Raw genomic sequence first — 25279 nt, 5'->3', positions numbered from 1 at the left:
TCAAAAAACCCTACGAGAGTTGGCTGAAAAAGATGATCAGTCCAATGAAGATATTTTTAAAAGCCACTTAGAACACTTGATGAGTTCCAGAAGGTGGAAAGATTCAACTACTGTGTTAACAGTCAAAACATTATATATATATATAAACCTTGTGGGTGTATATATAAAAGTATATATATACACGCGTATCTATATGCAAGGCCTTATCTTTTTGTATCAAAGAATTCAGGTTGTGCTGATACCATGGACAACTGCCTCCTGGAATACAGTGGCTCAGGGAATATTTTAGGAAACTAGATGCACAAATATGTGCCCTTCTTGGTGTAATCCTGTTCAGGAAGTGCTAATATTGCTTTTGTGTCATGTTAGAACTGATACCTGAATGTGACACCACATTGTGTCTGTATTACTTTGTGCTGTTCATGGAAAACCAGAGAGCCAATTGGGAAAAAACTGAGAAGGTTAACCCAAAGCCTATATATATATATATAATATATTTTATATATATATATATATATATATATATATATATATATAATAAATTTATTAAGAAAGGAGAGTGAGAGTTGGCATTACAGTGGTTGTAGTAAACTACAGAGGGTTGATATACTGATATATAGTAGACTTTTCTCTAGGGAGAAAAATGGGGTAAAAAAGCATTCCTAAGGGAAATCAAGCTCATCGTCAAAGTAAAGCTTGCTTTTTTCACATTGTGGGTAGTCTTATCAGTATGAGAAACTAGGTGTATAAATGCATAGATTCTCCATCCCTTAAAACCTTCCAGTAACTTGTGGCTGTTTCTTTTTTTTATTCTTTTTTTTTTTTTTTCTGGAAATGATGCCATAATCATACAGACTGTCATTTTCAATACACTATAGTAGTTTCAAATCCTGTGTTTCGTGTTAGCTTCCTTTCTGCTCACGTTTTATTTCAGATGTTGTAGTGTCTGTGAGTGCTGGTTGTTATGCTAGGCATCGTGCGAACACACACAAAAATGTCATCTGCTCCGAACAGTTTGACATATAAGTATAAGATGTGGGAATAGTTGAGTAAATATGTATTGGCAAGAGCACCAAGAAACAATAAGGTATGTGAGATCTGCAGAGTTATTTTTGACTTTGGCATTGGGGTAGGGTTTACTGTGTTCTAGATGTGTGTTTTTCTCTCCGGTGATGACAAAAGGAGTCTGACTAGATCAGATGTAGACATCTAAAATCAGATGGGCTGAATCCTTTCCTCTCCCTAGCAGACTTGGGCCAAGCGTGTCAGAATGTTTTGGTTCTAAAGGAGTTGTAAGTAGGTATCACATTAGCGATAGCGTGAGATATCAATTTTCACGTATTCAAGCATGAAAAAGGGATACTCCAAGTCACTTAGCTAATGAGGTTCAACCTCTGTGAAATGAATACTCCGAATCCTTCAAGTGAAAGGTAATGATCTATAAAAGTCAGAATGTTTTAGAACATCCTGCCGTAAAATGGGACTGTTGCTCTTCATTACTGTCACACAGTAGCACAAGTTGTCCGGTTAATTTCTTAATACCTTGTTAAGGAGCCACAGCTGATAACTGGCACAGGCACCAGTACCTTTGTGTCAGGAGTGACTGACAGGAGTCTCCACAGTCATCTGCTAGACACCTGCTTTTGGGTTTGTATTCCTGGCATGCATCTGGTAGGGGAATTCTGCTTCTCAGAGGTTCTGAAGTCTGGGACTCCAGTGGGAGATGTGACTCATGCTTTTTGTTAAGCCACACCTGCTCTTCTGCTGTACCTGATCACATACTGCACACTGCTGCGGAGCCCAGGAACTTTCTCAAGGCCCTTGGGCTCTACTTAGAGATTACAGTCTTGTTCCAACCATAAGTTTGTTTTTGTGTGTACTATTGTAATGGGCATTTCTTGGAGTTCCCGTATTGCTCTTACATTGTGTAGCAACAAGAAACTCAAGAAATTTCAGGATGTTCACTCTTAAGAAATGATTTTATGGAAGATTCAACATCTGTAAGACATATTTGAGACAGTTAAACATCCACAGGAGCACAGTCAACAACACTAAAGAGATTTGCTAGGCAAAAGATTTCATGTAATTTATAGGACTGAACCCTGTGGTTATTGATGCACTGTTGAATCAGATTCCTAAAATAAATTCAATTTCTGTGCAATGTTAGACAGGCTAAAGCTTGACCCTAGTGCTGTGTTCCTGCAGAGCTGTTAATCCAAGACAACTCAGGGAGAAGTTGGAAAGTTGCTTTAGTTTTCAACCCATAATGCAGACCCGCATACACTGCAGTATTGCCACATCTTGGGTTGCTGTCACTCCTCTCAGTAACTCAGATTTTTGTTCTTTGCAAGTGATTAGCTTGTGTTTGGGTTATCATTCTGTTTCATGTAGAAACTACCTGATACCTTGAGAAGAATCTTTCTGATTGGAGATGAGGATAGGATGAAATTTTTGTTCTCTACAAGAAGTTGGTTCTACATAGAATGCAATTTGTATTTGGTCAGCATTCACCTAATGATAAAACTGCAAAATTACGCCACAGCTGATTGGGTTCATCATAGTCAACTTCAGCAGCAAATAGGTCAGAGGTCTGGTGAAATCCCCTAAACTTGATTTATTAGTGAGACCACACAGTTATGACTGGCATATTTAGTCATAAGCCATACATGAACATGTAAATTGAAGGAAAAACATGTATGATCTTTTTTTAACTTTTTGTTCTAAGCAGGCTTAACATTTCTCTAAAGCATTGCAGGTGATTCCTAAAAGAAATGCAACCCAAGGGGGTTCCCACAGAAGCACTCTGTGGCAGTTGTATTTGCTTAAGTACTGTCTTTTGCCTCAGATGTGGCTCAGCACGTTGAAATTCTCAGAAGCAGCTGTGCACGCCAGTGTTACAAAGCTGTAAATGTTTCATAGAGGCACCTTACAAGCTATGCTGAAAGCAATAAATAAAATCAAGTTAGGGAATGAAAGTCTCTGGTGGCTTCTAAGCTGTGTGAAAAGCCACGAGGAATGCAGCGAACTGAAGTATTACGTGCATCTCCATTAGGAAACAGCTGAAAACCTGCTTGGCACAAGCATCCCAAGAGTTTTCTGCTTGAATCTTATGCCAAGGATATGCTGCCAAATAAGCCTCTTAACTTGCATTATTGCAGTTTATACCTGTCTATTTTGCGTTTACTGGCTTTTTATTTTGCACAACAGTGTAATGACATACAGCATCGCTTTGCAATAGCTATTATCTGATGTAGTAATGATGTTTATATCTATTAGTACCTGACCACAGCTTTTCAGTGCTTTCTATCTAGGTTTCACATAGTTCTTGCAAAGGAGAACTGGGTGCCTGCATTTAAGAGTCATTATTACCTTTTATATCTATATTTTTATGGTGTTACTTTTCACTGAGGCTGTTCAGTTATGCTACAGGGAGTGCCCCAATTTATTAAGACGTGCTTTTATTTTTTATGCTATATTTGTTCAGATGTTAGGCCAAGTGTTATTTTACATAATAACATGATCATAATACTGGTATACTTAAAAAAAAAAACCAACAAAAAAAACTTAAATAATACGTGTTTAAAATACAAAAATATGTAAATTAGGAGAGGCTGTATTTGAGTGTATGAAGTTGCGTGTAATTCTGCAAAATCAGATTGTAGGACTGATATTTGACAGTTAAATTACCATATAATGTTGGGTTTTCTCTTTGCAGATTAATGACATGATCTGTCTGACAGGGATGGTGAAAAAACAATTAGTATTCACAGAGCACTTAGACAATAACAGTGAATGCAATAGAAAGACTCAAGAGGAAATTTTATTGTATGTCCAAAGTATTCCCATAGGATGGATTAAAAAGTACTGAAATCCAGTGTTTAAACATTGAAGCATCACTTATTTATTTAATGCACTTACATCTAAAGTAGGTTTTCCATGTGCAGTGATTTTAAAGTGACACTGGGCACAGGGGATTTGCTGCTCTGCACGGTTCCGGACACAAACCAGGTACTTCCCATGTTTAACTGAGATTCTTGGCATGACTTGGGACACCCAAATTATTCCTTTGATCTCTCTAAGGAAAATACAAACCCAGGAATTCCATCTTTCCACGATCCTGTATGATTGATCCATCACGCAAGCAGTCTACAGTAATACAGGCATGTACCAGAGCAGTTTGAGCACACCAACTGCAGTAAATACAGCATGGTGGCTGCTACTTGAAAATGCAACAAATGCAAACCCTGGACAGTACTCACAGAGTACGGTGCTTTGTGTGGTGTGTCAGAGGTCTTGTGCAAAAGTGTGTCATGGGATGACGCCGTGAGAATCAGCATCAAGCATGTAGTTGTAACGATCTGAATAAAAGATGCCTAAGTCATTGACATTCTGGTGCTTTCTGAACTGGTTGACTTTGCACTCTTAATAATTGTTTTGTAATGCGTTTTGTCTGTAGTGTTGGAGACTGTGCAATAGGACAAAAAACCGAACATAGTAACTTCTTCATTAAGAAGTTACTCACCCAGCTCACCTCTCTGGGTTTAAGAGTGATAATGTTGCATGGTAGTCTTGTCTGGTATAATTAACTAATTTAATTAAATTGTGTGCGTGTTGTTATTGTCGCTTTTGTAGAAAGGCAGTTTCAAAACAGTGGAATTCCTTGTTGAATGGGCTGCATAATCTTCATGGCTGCGGCAGCACAGGTTTATTTGCCAAAATCTTCCTCCTGTCCTCTCATGTGAGCAGCCTGTGTGTGTGTGGTGCTGAGCCATCTGCATTCGGTAAGTTTTGTATTCCCCAAAGGATCTGCACAAGCTCAGCAAGTCTGGTTCAACTCTATCACACGCGTGCTACCAGACACTGCTGCTGGTGAGGAATGCTTTACACAGCCACATCAGGAGCATTTAATTTAGTGAAGGAGCCATTCCAACTTCAAATCTCATTTTAGGAACGCATTTCACTCCCGGTAAATTAAGTCAAATGTACCCATGAAGTCTTTTCTAGTTGAGTATTAGTTCCTATGTGCACACCCACAGCGGTTCGTTGCAGGACCTGCATGAACACCGAAGCTGAACAAAGCCTGAGCGGAGGCTCCTGGCTGCTGCTTCGGGTTCTCAATGGTGCCTGGCAGTGGCAGGGGTTTCAGGCACTTCCTAAATCCTTGTGCAGAGTGTGTACATTATGATTTCTTTCTTGTAGTTTCTGTTAAGTTGTGCTGTGATCTCTCCATTAAGATTTTTTTGCTTTGTTTGCTTTTCCTTTCCTATTTTCTTATCTCCAGATGTTGCTGCCATATACTCAGCCTGTTTTGAGCAGGTTTTTGTTCTGTGGTTGCTCTGTTTGTTTCTTTCACTGTTGACTTCATGAAGTTATACTCCAAAATTGCATAAGCTTGCGCATTAGCCTTTATACGGCCAGAAGGAATAGGAAGCAGTTTCTCAATTTCTCAGCTAATGCTTTTGAGCAGTCAGCAGGGGCCTCATGTCAAGGAATTCATTTTCCCACATGCGTGCTTTTTTGGACTGGCACCACTTTTAACTCAGATAATTGAACGCTGGTTTGGAAAGCTTCTTTTATTCCCAGAGGAGTCAATGTAGAAATTCTGCTCAGCTGTCAGAGATGATGATGTCTAAGTGGGTATCTCCTCCCAGTCTTAAGAGTCGTTGAATAAAAAAAGGTGACCCCATGGAGCACACTGTAGCTGAAGTCTCTGTGGGAAGAAGAGCCCTCTGGTAGATACAAGTTTGTTGGATTTCTGCCATATCTGCTTGTGCAAATAAATGACCCGTGTGACTGATGGCAAAAGCTTCTGTAAGATACAGTAATACATCACTGCTTGGGGTGTGGGCACAGGGGGAAGGACACTTCTGTAAGACCCTATGTGGGCCAAAGGCATCCTTCTGAATGCCCTTGTGCACAGGGGAGGGGAAAAAAAGTTACTTAGTTTTGCAGAAAGATGAGCAAAAATGTATGCAGCTCTACAGAAATAGGTGTAGCAATACTAGTCAAACATTTTTGTGAGGTGGATCGCACCTGCAGGTATTCCTAGTAAGTTACAGAGGATGGCAGTGGTAGTGGCTCGTCTGGGCTTGTGCATTCAGGTTCTACCTAGTCCAGTTCCCCAGAGGGCTGAGGATGGGGTAGAGGTCCCCTTCTCACAGTGACCATCGTCCAGTGTAAATAACGTGACAGCCTGGGAGGGAGGAGGACTCCAGGATCCAGAGTTGTTTGGTGGAGCCAGTCTGGCTGCGTTTATGCTGCTAGAAAGCACAAGGCCTGGGCGTCAGCTCAGCTCCTGCACTGCTGATAGTGGCTTAATGATTAGCAAGACTTTCTGGCATGGTGCTGGTTTTTGCAACTAATGCTGTCCTGTGTTGTACCCAGGGACTGTTTGAGGACTAATGCACCAGGAACCAGCCCTTGCAGCCAGTATGAACGTTGCAGCATGGGGTTTGGTTGCCTGTGTAGTGCTACTAGAACCTTACTCGCCTCTGCATTCCCAAAAAAAGCTGTGTGCCCTTCATCCACACATCGGGGGTGTGCAACACAGACCTTGGTTTCATGCTGTGAAAACACTCCTGTGGGCTGCCACTCAGCCCTTGCATTATTTTCAGCTGCTTTTAACTGCAGGGGCTAAAAACTGCCACCACCAATAAACAGCACAGATGGGTATGGCTCCACTGGAGAAGCTGGGGTTGTGACGAGTTATATTTCTAGTACATGGTGTGCAAGCCACTGCATAGACAAGTCAACCCATAACTCAACGCCCACAGATAGGTGGAAAAACTTATAATGCTTGGTAAGTGTGAGATGAATCCCATCAAAAAGAACTTTGGGAACTTGTATTTTGTCTTTTTGTGCCTCTGGACAGAGAGTAGCATATGGTAAAGTGGAGATGCACCTAGTTCCGTGCAGGATTTTATAGCTGCTGTAAACCACCCCAGCAAATTATGCTTCTATTTTCACTGTTGTCATCTCTACTGTGGGTTTTATAGCACAATTCAGCTCTTCTGTGACTTGAGGTCCTGACACTACTTTCTTAATTTCTCTGAGCTGTAAAGGTTTATGCCTATTTGAATTCTCTCTTTTAAAAAATGTTCTCATTTCAGCGACGAGTAATGTGTGTGATACCTGTGCCTTTTCCTTATGTGCTGGAGGTCTTCAGGTATTTGGCAGCAGTATTAATCCTCTCTCTCTTTTTTTTTTTTTTTTTTTAACGAATGGCCGATGTGCTGCATTTGGGAGCTTTGTTCTAGTATTTCCAAGCTCCTATTTTGTTTTGAAACCCACATCTTCAGTTTACTGCTGTGCAGTGCTGATCCATGAAGGTTGTACACTGCTTATAATCACTATCTTTCTGATAACATTTCCAGCCCTGCTCCATCAGTGAGTCACTTCAGGTGCTGTCGGCCTGCTTTAAGCAGCTCTCCTTGTCATGTTCTCTGTTGGAGTGCCTAACTGCATGTCCTGTGCTCTTCTGTCTCTTTGAGGTTGAACATTGCTTGGGTAGAGAAATGAAGAAAAACGATTAAAGAAAAAACTCTGCGCATGCATTCAAGTGTTTATGGCTTCCTTATTTGTTAAGCTGTTTTCTGCTTGATTGTACTTGACATCCCTAGGAGTTGCTTGATTACCTGCAGGTGTCTTTAATTTTTTCCCCTCACTTAATGCCCTCCATACATTGCTTCTTGGGTAGGAGTTGAGGGTCCTTACTGCCTTGTTAGACATCTGATTGGATTCCCTAGACTTTCTTCCAGAGTTTCTCAGAGGCTTCCTGGCTGTGTGTAAGCAGGGAGATGACTCATAATTCTTTCAGCTTCACGACGGTAATCCCTATCACTTGCACCCAGGTGTTGTAGCATGTCTGTGTTACTTTTTGTTTGAAGTCCCTGTTAATTATATATTAATTAAAGGCTGTAGTTAAGGCTGTAAAAAGTAATTTTAAAGCTCACTTGTATCCAGAACTATGGAAAATTAACTTTTCCCTTACTGAAATCTGTTTTTTACAATCTGTTTTTTCCCTTTGCTCCTTTGGGGGTTACCTGACTGTACAGGCTGATCACTTGCCGTAAATAAAATTTCACTGTATTTCTTTCATTTTCTCTTCCCCCGGTGTCTCCTTTGTCTGAGCAAATCTGTAATTAACAATTTTGTTTATTCTGCTTTACAAATTATGTGTAATAATTTTGAAACTTCCCGGACATAGTGAAGACATCACATAGTGTTACTTAAGTCACATAACTGCCAATCAACACAAAAGCAATATGCTGCAACTGCACAGAAAAAGGTGCCATATAAAAATACTTCCATGTAAGTGTATGCAATATAAACACAACGTGCCTTCCAACCGTAACCTCTTTCTCAGTCTGTGAAATTAACATCTGGTTTAAAGCTGATGAAGAGATACGGGTGAACTGTAAGAACTAATAAACTTTAAAATCCTCCATTTGTTTGTATAAAAATGCAACTATGTTTGTAAATCTTATCTACTGAGAAGTAGCCCAGAAAGTTAGGCATTAAATTTAGTTCATGTTTTCCAGGCACAGAACCACCATGACCCATGTGTTACAGTGAGTTTAATAGAAGACATTTGTACCTTCATAACTGTGGAGCTATGTAAGATTAAAAATGATAATAGAAAAATTAAAATTCTAGTAGCGTGATGTGATAGTCTGACCTCCATGTTGTGCCGCAGTTGAATAATTGGTATACCAATATACTGGATTATTTTTTTTTTCCTTCACAGTTGGACAGCTGACTGATAGTTGGATTAGCCACGTTTGACCCAGCAAAGTGATTTGGGACAGGCGATGCGTGTGCTCCAGACTGCTTTGGGGAGCATGGTGCACAAACATTTTGGTAGCTGGGACAGAGTAAGTGTGCATGCAGCAGCTGTGAGCGTTGCTGCCCACGCTGCAGTCTGGCTGGCTCTTCACCAAGGCGCTTGAATATCCTTGAACCGCGCTTCCCAAGCCGGGTGTGCGGGAATGTTTGAGTCACCTGGCGGGAGCCAGAGCCCGAGGGTGCCCCTGGATCTGGGCAGGTCTTGGGAAGAGGCATGCTTTGCACATTGCTCCTGAGTTCTGGAAAAGCAAAACCTACGTTAGCAAGACTTGTGCGCAGGCGTGTTGGATGTGCAGTACTTAATTGTGGCTCTGCTTTGTCGGGCAAAGTGAGCTGCAGCGTGTTCTCCTAGCACATTGCTCATCTGCAGCCCAGAACCACACACACATTACAGGGAACTGCATGTTTGCAGAAGATGTCTGTTTTTAAAAAATAATAAGTTGAATAGCTTTTCTCTCCAATGTGTTGTATAGTCAAGAAGTACAAGAACTGGAACATGTCGGAGATGCAAGGGTTTTATATGGGCTGTGGTGAAAGGGTCTGGGAAATTGCAGGTGTCTAGGGAACTGCTAGCTCACGATGCTAGCCTAATTTATTGTTATGGTATAATACCATACTACCTCAGAAGTGGTGTCTTCTCTTTGGGTCTTGTTTGATACTATTTCATATGTATATCAACATATCTTCCTGTTGTTTAGATGTATTTGTATATCTAAACATGTAACGTAGATATATGCACATGGGTACATATAAAAAAGAAATTACATACACGTATAAAAGAACTGAATGCAGATAAAGATGTTTGAAGGCAGTTGCTTTAATAGATCAATTTACTTATAAAACTTAGCCTTGTATTTTCTATCCTTCCTAAAGAAAGCATTATGCTTATATAGATCTGTAATGCCATTGCCTTTCCACTTCTATGAATGCCTACCTGAATCCATCAAACAGTATTTCAGAAATAGGTGACTAGAGGATACGTTAACCTTAAATTTCCCCTCTTTAGCATAGATAAAGAAATTGTATTCCTCTTCTCCCCTCTGACATTTTTGTTAGGTCTCAGTTGTCTATGCCAGCTGCCTCACAGGGAAGAGATTGTTCTTTATTGCTGACCTGGGTTTAAATCTCTGGGTGCTTCATTATCAAAACAGTTCTGACAATTGCATCTGAATTTCCAGAATACTGGAATGTCTTTTTCCTGCTCAAAGATTTATTAATTCTAGTACCGTTCTATTCACTATGGCATGTTTTAAAAAGATCGGTTGGATGTAAATTAAACAAAGCTCTTTCAAAATGTGTTGGTTCCTGCTTGACAGAGTACAAATCAAAGGAAGATTAAAATACGATGCCAGGCTATTTCAGAACAGTAGGTCAGCTTTTATTTTTGTTTGATCTTACCAGGTTCCTGTTTCAGTTTATTTTGTAACTGATTAATAGGTGGTGATAACTTCATGCTTTCTTAACAGTTTTAGAAATAAAAGCTCATTTTTACAGTGGCTGCTTATAAAAGAGATTTACTGGGTGTGTAAAGTGTTTAAGGTCAGCTCTAGGAAATCCACGCCAGAAAAAAATAAAATGTAATGAATCTGAGCAGTAGATGTAAAATCTTGGCAGCTAGGAGACTAACGGGAGGGGAGGAAGCCTGGGATGGTTTTGTATGTACAAGGCTTCTGCCCAAGTAGAGATCTAGAAACTACACAGCTACAGGGGGTGCAAGTAGTTCAGTAATATAACTTGAGCCTCTAAAAAGTACCTTGGAGTGCTACTAAAAGGAATGGTTTCAGTGGAAATGAGCTTTACCATTTGGGGTGAAATTGGTGTTACATTCTAGGGAAAGCTTCTCTAGAAATGTTCAAATGGTTTAGAATCAGGAATGGAAAGTAAGTGGTACCCTCATGGCTCTTTTACTCCTGTGAGGTGCTTTTTTGTGGGGAGTTTGGATGGGAGGGAAAAGTGGCATACCTCATTTTCCTTCCTCCTGCTATTCGCATCTGTAGTTATTTCTGGCTTGTATTAGCATCGGGTTGCCTTTTAGTTAGCCAGCATTCAGAAGTAATCTTCTAATGGCTGAAATAGACTTAGGCTGCATTGCAGAAAGTATGTAACTGCTGTTTCCAAGGAAATGGCAATAAAAAATTGTACTGAACCTGAGAAGAAAGCAATTAGAGTTGATCAAGATGTGATTCATGACAGAGATTTGAGTTAACTTGATTGCCTGGGTGGAAGTAGAATCCATCTGATCCTTTTTATATATAAAAAACAAACAAACAAAACCTTCCTCTGGGCAGTGAAGTTGTATCTGCTCCCATCTTGAGGAATATTTAGGAAACTTCATAAGGAAACCTGTATTAGGATTGCATATGAAAACTGAAGTTGTTTTGATGGCCCATTTTCAGTCAAAATTTTACCTTGCATGTTGCAGCAATATTGTTATGTAGTCAAAATGTGAGTTTACACCGGTATTGTCAAATTCTAAGACACTGCCCCTATTACACATACCAGTATTTACATCAGCATGCCCCAGCAGCCTGTTCTGATACAGACAATTAGCTTTAATTGTTTGTGAAACTTTTAAGTAGTCTTCAGGGGATCCCAGTGAAATACTTTCATAGTTTGGCTGACTTCTAGGGTTTGTAGATGTTTTAAAACAATGTTTGTTAATACATTTTAACTAACGGATTTGTAATGATAGCGTTGGCTTAACATCTGGAAATCTTTGTCAGACACTTATAAACATGGACAACTCTATTTATTTAAAGCCCGATGACCAGCCTGTTCATCTAATCTGTGCATCGGCCGGATGAAATACCAAGATGAGCCAGGAGGAGAGAGGGGAATTAGCAAAGTTGCTTACGTCCTCGTTTACCAGAAGTTAAATTGGCAGTAAGTGGTTTTGTTAATGGAGTGGTCTCAGCTGCCATTTGTGCCCTCACACCCCTTCTTCCTCTTGTGAAGGTGTGTGTTAGGCTGCATGGTGAGCCAGGTGGAGCTCGTCTGCAGTGAGACAAATCTGTGCTTTTTTCTCTGTGATTTCATGCCCCTGGTGCATTAACTTGTAGCAGTGCAGACACGACTGTAGACACCAGGAAAACGGAGCATGATCAGGGGGTTTGTAGGCATGGGGCAAAGGGAGTGTGGCCGGTTTCTGGAGCAGTGCTGGCTTCTGTCTGCCTGCAGTGACTTTGCAATCCCACTTGAGATGGAGCGAGAGCAAGGTTACTTGACTGTAGAAATTATTAGTGGTAGCATGGTGTTACAAGATAATACAAGATGCCAGATATCATGTGCAAGAAAAGTAATTTTTTTTTTTTTTAAGAGACTTTTAAATAAATTGATCTCTTTATTGCTAATAAGGAATTATTTTGAGAAATCATTCATTTCTGTAGTAATTATTGTAGATTTTAAACACTGGTGAAAACTCAGTTTAAAACAAAAACAAGATTTGCAAATTACTATATTTATGCATGCCTAATGGTCTGCTTTTATTTTTTTTGTGGAACAGAAATATTCTTCCTGTCCCATCTCTTATTTCCTGCCAGCCTGTTCTTGCTCCTTACACCATTTTTGGAGAAGGTCACAAGTTGTAACAGATGTTTGCGTCATTTTATGAGTTTTTAAATAGTTTGAAAGCTTAAACTAATTTTTTTTAACAGACACATATGTTGATTTTAATATAGCTACTTATATACTTGTTTTTGTAGCAACCTTTGGGCAAATAAGACACAAAAATAAATTTCATAATGTGAGAACAGAGACCAAAAATGGATTTCCCTGGTGCTTGCATTGCCGCCTTACAGAATGGTCAGTTTGTATTTGCACGGGAGATTCCAAAATAACAAGTCACAATTTACAAAGTCTGCAACATTAGCTTGGTTATCAAAGTATCGGTGATAGGAAATTGTTTTTACACATCATTTGCTGTATATTTTTAACTTTTTGTTGATAGTATTTCTAAAAACAAAACAAAAAAACCTACCATAGAAACATCTGTTACAAAGGACTAGTTAGTATTCTGTTGTGATTTTTTTTTTTAAAGTTTTACCAGCTGTCGTTTGTAGCAAATGAGAATATTTGCTGTGAACTTTGTTCCCGAGCATTTGTTTGCTTTCCCAGCTTTCTCTTTCTGAATAACTGGCATATCTGAAGAGTACAGGCAAACTTCTAGAAGCCCTCTGTGGAGGTGCATGCGCAAGTCTGTGTGTTTAAATTGATTACCAGCCTGTATTTGCACTTACTGGATGAAAAAGTCTCATAAATTTGTGGTTATAAATGTATACGTTGCATCCTTTTGGTGTCTAGAGTAGGGAACAGGCACCAAGGCCGAGGGATTTCTTTGTACAAGGAAACATGTGCTTTGCTGGACTGCAGTGTCTCCCCTTTTTGCAAATTCTCCCCTTTTTAAAATTTTTGCTTTTCCTGATGTGAGCACAGCCATACTGTTGAGGCTTCAGCATTTTCCTTAAAAAGAAGCTGTTTAAAAAATGAAAGTTGAGGAAGCTTAGTTCCCATTTGGTCCAAAAGGCTGAGTCACTGCTTTGAGGAAGTATAGCATAATCTGGGGTGACGATTTTTAGCGGCAATATTAGAGGAGTGCTTTAAGCATCTTGATTGAGCGGTGCAGGACATTTTAAATTATTAACAAGAACTTTTCCACAACATAGCTGCAAAAAAGGTAATTTTATGAATACGTTTGTTATCTTTTGACCAGTAAGTTGAGTGACAAGGTTCACTGAGTACAGGGGTAAAAAGATCATAGACTTCACCTGCAGTAGGAAGTTAGTGCAGTACTGTAGAAGAAAATCTGCAGTGAAACTTCCAGTGCTGAGGTGTTCAGTCTGCTTGATTTTTATTTTTCCTCTGACAGTGTTTCTGACCTTGTGGCCTGAATACCTGTGAGCGTTTGGAAGACTTTTACAACACATTTCATGCTTTACTTTCATCCAAAGGGAATCCAGTTTGCACATTCTGAGAAAGCTTCATGATAAGATCTGGAGCACAGGAGTAGGAGGCAGTTAGGAGGCTGATTTTGAGAGAACACTTGCAATCTGTGCTAAAAGACCAATAGAGATGTAGCACGGGCTATAGGAGCACAGAATCACTAAGGCTGGAAGGGATGTCAGGAGGTCTGTAAGTCCAGCCCCTGTGCACAAAACAGTGTCAGCTAGGGCAAATTGCTTGGGGCTGTGTCCAGTTGGGTTTTGATTATCTGCACGGGTAGAAACTGCATAGCCTGTCTAGACATCCTGCTCCAGTGCTTGACCTGACAGTAGAAAGAGATTTTCTTAGGCTTGAGCTTTCTGTATTTCAGTTTGTGTTCGCTATGTCCTTTTGCTGGCACAACTTAGTCCGCCTCCACCTTCTCTTCTTTACCCCATTAGCTATTTATACACATGGACAAGATTCCTCCTGGGCCTGTTCTCTGAGCTGGATGTTCACTTTCAGCCTCTCCTCATATGTTGGATGCTCCAAACCCTAATCTTCATGGAGATAGACTCACTCCATTACATCTTTGTTGTGCTGGGGAGCCCAGAACCAGACTCAGCATTCCTGCTGGGGTCTCTTCAGGGCTGAGGAGGGGCAAAGTATCACCTCCATTGACCTGATGGCAACACTCGTCCTGGTACAGCTCAGGATCCTGTTGGACTTTTTTGGGCAGACTGCTGGCTTGTGTGCTACTTGGTGTCCAGCAGGACCCCTGGGTCCTCTTCTGCAAAGCCCACCAGTCCCACAGCACATACTGATGCTTGGGATTATTCCTCCCCAAGGTGCAGGACTTTGCATTTCTCTTTTTTGAACTTCATGAGGTCTGTGTACCTCCATTTCCCCACCCTGCCAGTGTCCCTCTGCATGGCAGCAGAGCTATCTGATGAATTAACCACTCCCTCCATCTTAGTGCAGTCTGTGAATGTGCTGAGGAGGCACTTCATCCCATCACCCAGGACATTACTGAAGGTGTTGAATGGCTCTGGCCCTGCATCAATTCTGGGGCATGCTGCCTGTGGCTGGTGTCCAGCTGGATGTCACGCTGCTGCTCTTCACAACCCCTTGAGCCCAGTTCAGTCACTTTTCGGTGCACCTTACTGTCCATATTCCATCAATTTGCCTGTACGTTTGCTATGGGGGAAGGTGTTGAAAGCCTTGCTAAAAATCAAGATACACAACATCTGCTTTCCCCTTATCTGCAGAGCTTTTCCCTTGTCATCTCATCATAGAAGACTGTCAGGTCAGTCAGTTTTATTTCCGCTTTGTATATCCATGCTGAGTGCTTCAAATCACCTTCTTTCCTGAACAGATGGGTTTGTTTCATCGCCTTCCTAGGGACAGAGGAGAGGCAGCCTGGCCTGTAGTTCCCTGGATCTTACCTCCTGCCCTTGAAGATAAAAATGCCATTTGCTTTCTTCCAGTCCTCACAGACCTCACCCTACTGCCATGTCCTTTAAAGATAATGTACTTTTCCTAAACTTTAAAAATAACATTGGTATGGTTTAAAATTATTTCCTTGCCATTTTAGAGGTGGAATGAGGTTGCTGTTTTACAGCTGTAAGTTGCTAATTTTCAGATGCTGTTAAAGATAAATCATCTGTGTTAAAACAGCAATTTTGCACTACTCTGTGTGTTTCTTTAAATACTTAATTCTCATGACTTAAACAACTTTGTTCAATATTGTTTTTCTACTTATAGTAGGAAGAGTGTAGCATATATTGTAGAAGTTGAAAATGTTTCATAAATTAAAATGCACCTTAAGATCAAGTTTTTTTTTTTTTCCTGTAATACAAATTATTTACCACTTTATTTTCTATCATAAAATAAATTATTGTTATCTTCATTTTAGCTAGTTTATTGTTACTTACAGAGACATCAATAAACTGATCATTGAAGCCAGTGTAATTCATAGGATTTTCAGTGGGTGGAAACGTTCTTTGCATCTTGTTTTAAAAACTCATTTCTTCCTTTCTGTGTAATTAGTATCATAAATAGACAGAATTTGATGCTTTGCCGTTACTTTTTTTTTTTAACCAGTAAAGGCAATTATTCAGTTCATTAACTCCTTAAATATTCTTTTCTGACTTTTTACCTAGTACTTGCTGATGCTGGGGGGGGAGTTTTGTCTATGACTAATAAAATAATTGGTTCACGTTCTTACAACATCCTAAAAAATGTTTGTGGATTTACTGTCTAATCTGAGCCATCTTTTATCCAAGTGAAACAAGTCTTAACTTTTCTGTGTGATCAGGCCGTTATTGAAACTACGAGCATAGTGTTATCAATGCAAATGTATTGTTTCGGGGTTTTTTTCTTAGTTGTCATAATGCATCAGTGTTTGTTTTTTTTAGGTATTGTGTGAAAGAATAAATGAGCACTTTCTCCCACTGCATTTTTATTTCCATTTCCGTCTTTACAGAGCAAGAATAAAAGCATAATGGGTTATTTTATTATTGTTGTTACTGCACTTGTGGGAATCTAAAAAGTAACGGAAGCCTTTGCACTAGAAAAATAATGAAAATACTTAAAATTTGCAAATAACCCATGTATGTATCTTTGAAGGGCCAGATGCAGAGTTCTTGCACTGTTGAACTCTTGTCTAAAATGTGTTTTGTTTTTATTTCAGTTAAGATCTTTTCCAAATAGCATTCAAAGGAGAGGCAGAGTATTCGAGTTCGTAGTCAGAATGCATTAAGCCTCTGCAGGTACTTAGAAAGCAATGATCTAAAAATTAACTTCTCATAGCTTGACAAGTTACTGCCTGATATTTGAGTGCACAAAACAGCCACATACAGTCTTCTAGCCTACTTGCTTACCAGCAAATGCCAGGAGAACACCACTTGGGTTAGCCTGACTGAATCTGAGGTGAGCCAGGTTGCAATACCTGCACTAGAGTGGTGAAGGGCTTACCCATGGACAGGTACAATGGCCTAGCTGATATGCAGTATTTGTGTCTCAACCCTGTACTGCTTGCCAGATTCCATTTTTGAGCAGTCTGGAAGGATAGCAGCGCTGTCAGGAGATTTGGAGCAGTTTTGCTCTTCTGCTTCTGGAAAAAAATAAATAGCTGATAAACAGATACCAAAATGCGCAGGTATTAGTAGTCATAGCGAAGGCGTATTTGTGATAGGGTGCATACTGTTTTAGTAAACTGCGTGTTGTGAACATGCGAGTGCATCACGTTTTAAGAATAAATGAGAAATTGTCATTAAGGGTTCTGGGCTTGTGTTCAGAAACAGTAGCTTGATGGCAGTAATCCTGGTATTCTGTCTATTCCTGACAGCCGAAAGGTGCAAAACTGAGTTGTTCAGTAGCTGTTTGAAACATGGACCTCCTGCTCTTAACTGCAGGAATCATTTTTTATGATGTAGTAAAGTATTATGGAAATACAAATAAAATAAAAATATTAATAATGATGTTTTGCTTTCTGTTTCTTTCAGGACTCCTCCAGGATGGTTTCAAGCAGATATAAAAGGTATGAGATCTTTGTACTTAACACATTTATTCATATACATAGTTCTGCCAGATACAAACTTTGGACACCAAGTTGAACAAGAGCCAGCAGTGTGCCCTTGCCACAAAGGAGGCTCGTGGTGGCCTGGATTGCATTAGGCAAAGTATTGCCAGCAGGTCGAGGGAGCTGATCCTTCTTATCTGTTTGGCAGTGGTGAGACTATGTCTGAAGTGCTGTGCTGAGTTCTGGGCTCCCCGGTACAAGAGAGACTTGGACGTAATGTCGAGAATCCTACACAGGGCCACCAAGATGATGAAGGGACTGGAGCATCTCAATTATGAGGAAAGGCTGAGAGAGCTGGGCCTCTTCAGCATGGAGAAAAGAAGGCCTGGAGATGTCTCATCAATGTCTGTATGCACCCTGAAGGGAGGGTGCAGAGGGGGCAGAGCCAGGCTCTTCTCAGTGGTGCCCAGTGCCAGGCCAAGAGGCAATGGGCACAAACTGGAACATAGGTTCCCTCTTCCTGAACACCAGGCAGCACGTCTTTTCTGTGTGGGTGACGGAGCAGTGGCACAGGCTGCCCTGAGAGGCCGTGGAGTCTCCTCCTTGGAGATCTTCAAAAGCTGCCTGAAGGTGGCCCTGGTCAGCCTGCTCTGGGTGGCCCTGCTTGGGCAGGGTCTGGGCCTGGGCCTGGGCCTGGTGGGCTCCAGAGGGCCCTGCCACCCTCAGCCCTTCCGTAAAAGCCAATTTAAATAGGATGAGTGTTTGATGTGTAGGCCATTATACTACTGCTACAAATATACAGCCTGATTTGGGGATAAGGACCAAAGTGATGCACCCCAAACCCTTCTGTTATGTTACTATTTTAAAATAATCTTAGCTAGTATTTTGCTGGGTCTTATTAGTGGGTTGTGAAGCACCAACTTCTTAAGTTTGACAGGTAGATAATTTTGTTGCTCTCCACAGTAGTATTGAAAGCAATTTCTATGGATTTATCGTACTACCGTCTCTGTTTTAAGGGATGCTGTTCACTTAACATGTCCTGTTTTGTTATTTGCCTGCCTTTGAGACAATTATTACTCTTGTAATTTCTCAAGTTCATCAATCAGAAACATGTCAGACACTGCTGATGCACCTGACAAGTGCGTGAAAATTTCGTCCATGTGGAACATACTGACTCAGATATTGCAATTATTAGGAAAATGTAACGTTAACATGAGGTTTAAAATATGTCAACTGAAGCAAGGCATTTTTGGAAATACATTTTTATTTCACACATGAATTTATTCTCTTTTACATATTTCCTTTATTCAGGTAAAATATGTTTTATTCACCTGTATTATATGTCATGTCTGCAGAAGTAACTGCAAAGAGCACCTGCAGTTACCTAGTATTCACTAGCGTATTTTCTAATCCTCAGACTTGTACACGTACTCTTTTATGCTTCTCACTTTTCTCATTTCTCACTGTGATACTTCCTTTTATATTTAAGTTACTGGGTTCCCATAAACGTGGCCAAGTGATACTTTTTATTGCTGTGGAGTTTTTTGAATCACTTTGTTAAAGCAGAATGGGTGGATTTACTTTCACAGCCTTAATATCTGTGTAATTCCATGATTTCTTTTCTTATTAGTCAAGCACATTTTAGTTGAGTCTCCACTTCCTCTTGAGTACCTGTACGGAATTGTGTTGCTATTAGTGTCTGCCAAATACTTAGTTGTGTGTGTCATAAGTACCTGGTGGGTTTTCCTGAAACTTTATATTTACCCTGTACTCACTTGCAAAAACTTGGTTGTGTCTGGGGTGGTAATAAAGAGAAGTTTGAGTAATCACACACATTTGTAACTTAGTTGAAAATAAACTAATTCTTCTGATAACATTGCAAAAAATTGGAAACTCCTAAGTTAGGAAATACTAAAATAAGACTTGTTTGTGTGGTCTTCATTCAGTCAGCTTTAGTTATATGAAGGATGTACGTTCTTTGTTCACGAACTTTCCCCCTCAGGACTTGCATCACTTTCAGGAGGAATCTGACTTGCTGTGAGCTGCAGTTCAATATTTTGTTATGTATGTTGCCATATATCTTACTCATTGCATAGTCCTCAAACCTCATTTTGAGAACAAAGGATTATTTTCCTGTGAGGTCATCACACTACCCAGTACCCAAATATTAATCGGATTTTATTCTAACAAAACCTCGGTAGGTGTACAAGAGCCAGTACTTCACAAATAGAGACTTAATACCTACTGTGATTGGAGATAGAAGTATCTACCGATTTTTCTCTATATTTAAAAATTTCTACCCTCCCCCAAGTAATTTTTCAGTTAAGAGCACTTGAACAAGATATGTCTCCCAGTGGCTGCACTTTCTGGTGTAAATCCTAAAGGAATCAAGACCAGACTCCTCTCCTCTTCTGACAAAGCTTGGCTTTTTCACCTCTACCTTCATCTGCAATACAGGAAGGTCCTAGAGAAAACACCCTATTCTACAGTAAGCATTATTATTAAGGCCCAAATGTATTCAACATAATGGTCTTTTAACAGCTTTATGTGTACTTCCTTAGGTTTTCAGGAGAAGTGAGAAGCAAATTCCAACCTAGGGCTAACCTGTTTGAGATCCAATTTGAAGCTGTTACTTGCACTGCTCTGATGACAGGCAGTCAGTACTTCTGGGTTGGGGAAGAGAGAGGCTGTTAGTAGACTTTACAGCAAATGACAGCAAAAATTGAAAGATTATGTCCTAAAACCTTTGGCTCTGTTGTAGACCCCCATGGGAAGAATGTATTATTTGTCAGAAAATTTCCAGTCATTTTCCCACATTTTTACTGCTTCTAACCTACTCATTTTTTTTCTACCTCTTTCCTCACCAAAAGTGACATCTCAACATTTTTCTGCACTTCCCTGGTTTCCATTTCCTGGCTGAGTCAGACACCTTTTCCTCTCTCTTCCCCTTTCTCATACATCCTCATCCTCTACGGAGGTGCTAGTCTTTGGCATTTTTCTGATCTCTTACTTGCTTCTGTTCTGTCTCCATCTTCTGACTTTCAGTCCTCAGTTACTGATGCCATTCCAGGCTTCCAGTGCCCTCCCTCTCCCTTCCCATATAGCTGTTTTCACGTCTACACTGAGACACCCATCGTCCTGGGCCCAAGAAGATGGGAGATTAATAAAGAGCAGAGAAGGGTTTGTGCTGTGTGTTGTGATGGAATTTCTACTCTCGCAATATATCTCAGGGCTCCAGGAATTTCAGATTTTACTACCTATTTAATCAGACATACTGACTACTTTGCCTTGTATGGATGCAGGAATCCATAGTTAAACATTTATATGACATTGCTGAGAAACCCGTTTCACTGAGTGCCCTTTGACGGGAAGATGTGTTTACAAATGAAATCTGCTGGCTGCGATGTTGTTCGGCTGACTTGGACAAACTGAGCCTGTCTCCTTATACAATAAAGTAAATAAAAGTTTGGAATGAGGCTCTTACAATTGTAGTCTGTCTTCTGATTCTTTTTTTTTAATTCCATATTTATACCCTAGAATTTTGTATTGGGGTTCATTTGTAGTTGCATGAGTTAACCACATAAGACATTTTCAAAAGAAAGTGATGGTTCTGTTGTGATCTGGAGTGGCACAGTAGGATGCTTTAAAACCATGACCGGTATCTTCAGGGTCATGCTTACATGAAGGCTGAGGGATATGCTCATGAGCTTATTTGGGAGTTGTGACCAGACATCTGTGCTGACTGTGAGCTACAAAGAATGGCTCGGGGGACCTTAATCATACAGCTCCTAGGGTTAGGGGATCTAACTGTCGCATCTAACTCATAGGATTAAAACATGTGGGTATCCTTCTGGGGCAATAGCCCCTATCTGTTTTCTCATCTTTAGTTTTTCCCTAAGCTTTTCTTAATACAATGTGCTGCAGCTTGGCTGTTCCAACTATAGCTGGGACTAGCATTTTTTGCACGCTTTGTGTGTAGTTCTTTTAAATCAAGAAGCACCTTGCCATTGGTAAGGGTGGTTTTCTGAGTCAGGTCTGATTTATTACCAGAGTTGGTGTCATCACTGATTTCTCAAACAAGTCAGTGACAAAGTGTATTGTTTCTTGAAATGCTTAAGTGTAATCTACATGTAAACATGAATTAGGTTTCTCTTGCATTCTGTGAACTAGAAGTTTGCAAGTAACAGCAAAGCAGGATATGCATGTGGGCATAGGAATATTTTGGTTTATTTTAAAAAGCCATTTAGCTTCTTTTCTATAAATGCCTTAAATTAAAACTAAAACCTTGCAAATTGGGGTTTAAAATAATTCAGAAGATTTCACATGGTTCATGGATCAGACAGATCAGGCTGAATCAGTTTACAGAAAGAGTCAGATTAAAATCTCTTAATGGTTCAAGGGTGTGTTCCCCTTATAAGTTTGTTTATTAGTGGAAATGAATACAATATGGTGTGGCTTTATGGCTTCCAGGCAAACGGCAGAGGGCTTTTTCCCTCTTTCAGGATAGCACTGCATGCTCACACTGAACCCAGCAGGTAGGGACCCTGCCCACTAATTCTGAAAGACCACGTTGTACTCTGGTTTCACATTTGTGCAAGAGTAGAAAAGTAAATGAGGTGTAAGAGATCACCAGCTCCTAGTTGGAAGTGCTGTGAAGGAGATGTTAAAGCCCAGCTGAAATTCTCTCATTCGGTGTTTTTTTTTTGATTACTGAAAATCTTAAAGCGTAAGGAGAAAGCTTAAAGTCTACCAATTTACATGCAACCTACTAACCTTGGTCTCACTGCTTCAGAAGGGATGCAGCTGCAAAATACCATTTCGTAACACTGTGCCCAGACTTGCCTACTCGCCCCGGTCTGGGAGTTGTGCAGCGAGGCCCTGACGGCTTGGGTTGCGTGCTGAGCGCTGTCTCATCACGCCTGCCACAGCAAGACCTCAGCTGTGCCAAAATGAGCACTTAAATAGTCAGGGATCACCCAAAGGGCTTTTCTTGACTGTCACATCCCCTTTTCCACTAATTGTCGATGTTACAAAGTGGTGGAAAAGCTTAGGGTATTCCTACAGAAGCTTATTATGGCATAGGTTGGGCCCGCTGCAGTTCCTCATTGTTGGCTGTGCCAAAGCAGCTGGGCCTGGTGGTGTCTGAGGGAGCTGCTGTGGCTGGCAGTCGGAGGTGTCCTACTCTCCTACTCAGTCACTTTACAGCCAGAGCCAGGACAAGGGGCTGTGAGTTGCAGGGACGACAGGGCTGCCTTTCTTAGCTCAGCACCGACAGCCTCCAGTATGGTTTAACCAGTCCAAAGTAGGCTGTTCAGAAACACTGCCTTCTGCTCGTTCTTCTAAAGAAGCTGCTAGCAGCTGGCTGGATTTCAAGGTGACACAATTAATTATGAGTTTCCAAATCAAGTATAATTACACGATTCTGGAAACGAACATAAATGCATTATAATTGAAATCATTGACGTTTGCTTTTGACGATAGGTGACTTTAATTGAATGAAATTGTCATTTGGGCAGTGCCTCATGAAAACATTGAAAGAGACATTGAAAGGAACAAGATTTTTTCCACCCTCCTGTAATACTGCTATTAATGCTGACCCTTTGCAAATAGCAGGTTTTATTTTATTTTATTTTATTTTAAAGGAAGTGACTAGAGTGTCATTCTAATGCAAAACTTTTTGTGTAAGAATAGTCAGAAACTGCAATGTGGGTTCATTTCTTTGCTAGTTTGTTACAACAGGTGAAATAATGAATTTTGTTTCTGTCACTTTCCTTGTATTAAGAACTAATGACTTAATTTTATTATTTTTTTTAAATCCCATTTCCTAGAAATCTTCATGATGTGTCCTTTATACTTATGATACTGATAGGGAATGAGTTCAGTAGGGTCTTCTCCCCATAACAATAGGTGGGGAAATTTTTAAGCGTCAGTTTCAGGGAAAATACAGAAAAGTGTCTTAAGATTCAGAATTAATGAAATTCTTCCTATCTAGTTATTTTTTCTTTTAACTTTCCTTTAGGAACATCTGCCAAGGTCATTCACTGGAGTTGAGATATTCCACTATTGGCAAAAGGGATCACTTCTGAGTGATGAAAAACTGAGTCTTTTTTTGGTCTGGTCTCTCCCTGTGACATGAACAGCATGAAACAACACATCTTTCAAAAAGCTAAATAATCTAGAATTTATAGAGTTAAGCTAAAATATTTCTCTTATGTTATGTTGCAACATGCGTATCCGGTCCCTAGAAATGTTTTTAAAAAAATCTTCTAGATGGAGAATAAACAGTGCTAAATATGGTAATAACATTAAGCTACAAAATTCCTTACAATTGTGTCAGTGTGCCTTGGAAACTTCACACATACTGGAGCAAAGCAACATTTATATCCATGAAAAGGCATTCTTTTGCCAGATATGCCTGCTTTTGATTTGCACCGAATCCATCTAGATTTGCACATTGTCAGCAGGGGTTTTCTAGAGTTATGAAATGCAAAACTGTTAAATGAAATTGTTAATCACATACTCTCCTGCATTTTAAGGAATTGTTGTAGGGATACTCATGGTGCTTTTTATTCTTCCCCTGAGTGCTCTCAAAAGCCTTTTTATGCATGTTAGAGTGGTGCGGTTTCACAGAATCCCACAAGGGCTGAGGCTGGCAGGGCCCTCTGGATCCCAGCTGGTCCGACCCCTACTCACGCAGGGCCACCCAGAGCCACTAGCCCAGGACAATATCTGGATGACTTTCAAATATCTCTATCCAAGTTCTGGTTAATGCTGAACAAGTTTTATTTTGGCCATATAGATGTATATTTTCAAAGTTTTGGTGGATCAGAAAGTGCAAAATCTCTCTCTGCCTGGTCTTTAAGGTCTTCTGTTCTGCTGCTCTTACAGCAGAAGAACTGTTACAACTGTGGAAAGAACACCATTAAATCCGTGACTTCGAAAATGCTTGACTTCTAATATTTATATTTCTAAATGAGCACTGGTTTTTTACATAATCACAATACAGAGGCCATAAACTTTTTATAAACTAGCTCATGCACATTTGCAATGATTATCTGTTAAGATTCCATTGCAGTGTGTGTTTAAGGTTACATGATCTAATGCAAACAAGACCCTATCACCAGCCTGATGTGATAAATAGGTAACACATATGTATAATATACATATTTAATCAGAGGAGTACCTCTCCAAATATTTTATGCTGTTTTTTTGTTTGTTTGTTTGCTTGTTTGTTTGTTTGTTTTTTCCATGGTGCTTGTAATCTGTTGTGCTTTGTCTGGCTGGGATGGAGTTGACTTTCTTCATAGCAGTCAGCATGGTGTTGTGTTTATCCTTTGAAGCAAGGTTGGGAGAGGTTGGGGTTGTTCAGGAAAGGAGGCTCCAGGGAGACCTTAGTGCAGCCTTTCAATATATAAAGGGAGCTTATAAGAAAGACAGAAGAGGACTTTTTGCCAGTGCCTGTATTGACAGGGTAAGGGACAATCATCTTAAACTGAACAAGGGGAGATTTAGATTGGATATTAGGAAAAAATTCTTTACTATGAGCGTGGTAAGGCACTGAAACAGATTGCCCAGAGAAGCTGTGGATGTCCCATCCCTGGAAGTGTTCAAAGTCGGGTTAGATGGGGTTTTGGGCAACCTGTTCCAGTGTTGACAACTCACTAGTGGTTTGGCTGTTGCTGAACAGGAATTGCACAATGTCAAAGCCTTTTCACCTCTACCTTCAGCTCCTCTGCAGTGAGCAAGATATTGGGAGTGGACATAACTGGGACAGCTTCCCTGGGCTGGCCAAAGGGATGTCCCATACCATATAACGCCCTGCTCAGCAGTAAAACTGGGGTAGCAGACAAAGAAGTGTGTGGGGGGTTGTAGAGTAACTTCCAGAGTAGCTATTGCTCAGAGACCAGTCTAAAAGACTTCATCTCTCCCCGTGAGTTTTCTCTATTTTGTCCTTTCCATTCTCTCCCCAGTGCTGCTGTGGGGAAGAGAAGAGGG

General features: G+C 40.3%; 1 protein-coding gene across 2 annotated transcripts in view; it reads left to right on the top strand.

The window, feature by feature from the left end:
- PAWR (pro-apoptotic WT1 regulator) overlaps positions 1-25279 on the top strand; it is an 80729-nt gene that overhangs the window by 44024 nt on the left and 11426 nt on the right. For both annotated transcript variants that reach the window (XM_038171677.2, XM_027454386.3), the window contains exon 4: positions 17268-17302. In XM_038171677.2, the coding sequence (XP_038027605.2) occupies positions 17268-17302 (35 nt within the window). The remainder of the gene's footprint in view (positions 1-17267; positions 17303-25279) is intronic.

The sequence above is a fragment of the Anas platyrhynchos genome, chromosome 1, assembly GCF_047663525.1.
Source record: "Anas platyrhynchos isolate ZD024472 breed Pekin duck chromosome 1, IASCAAS_PekinDuck_T2T, whole genome shotgun sequence".
Taxonomy (NCBI): Eukaryota; Metazoa; Chordata; class Aves; order Anseriformes; family Anatidae; genus Anas; species Anas platyrhynchos.
The sequence above is the reverse complement of the archived record's forward strand: the minus strand, read 5'-3'. Positions and strand labels throughout refer to the sequence as shown.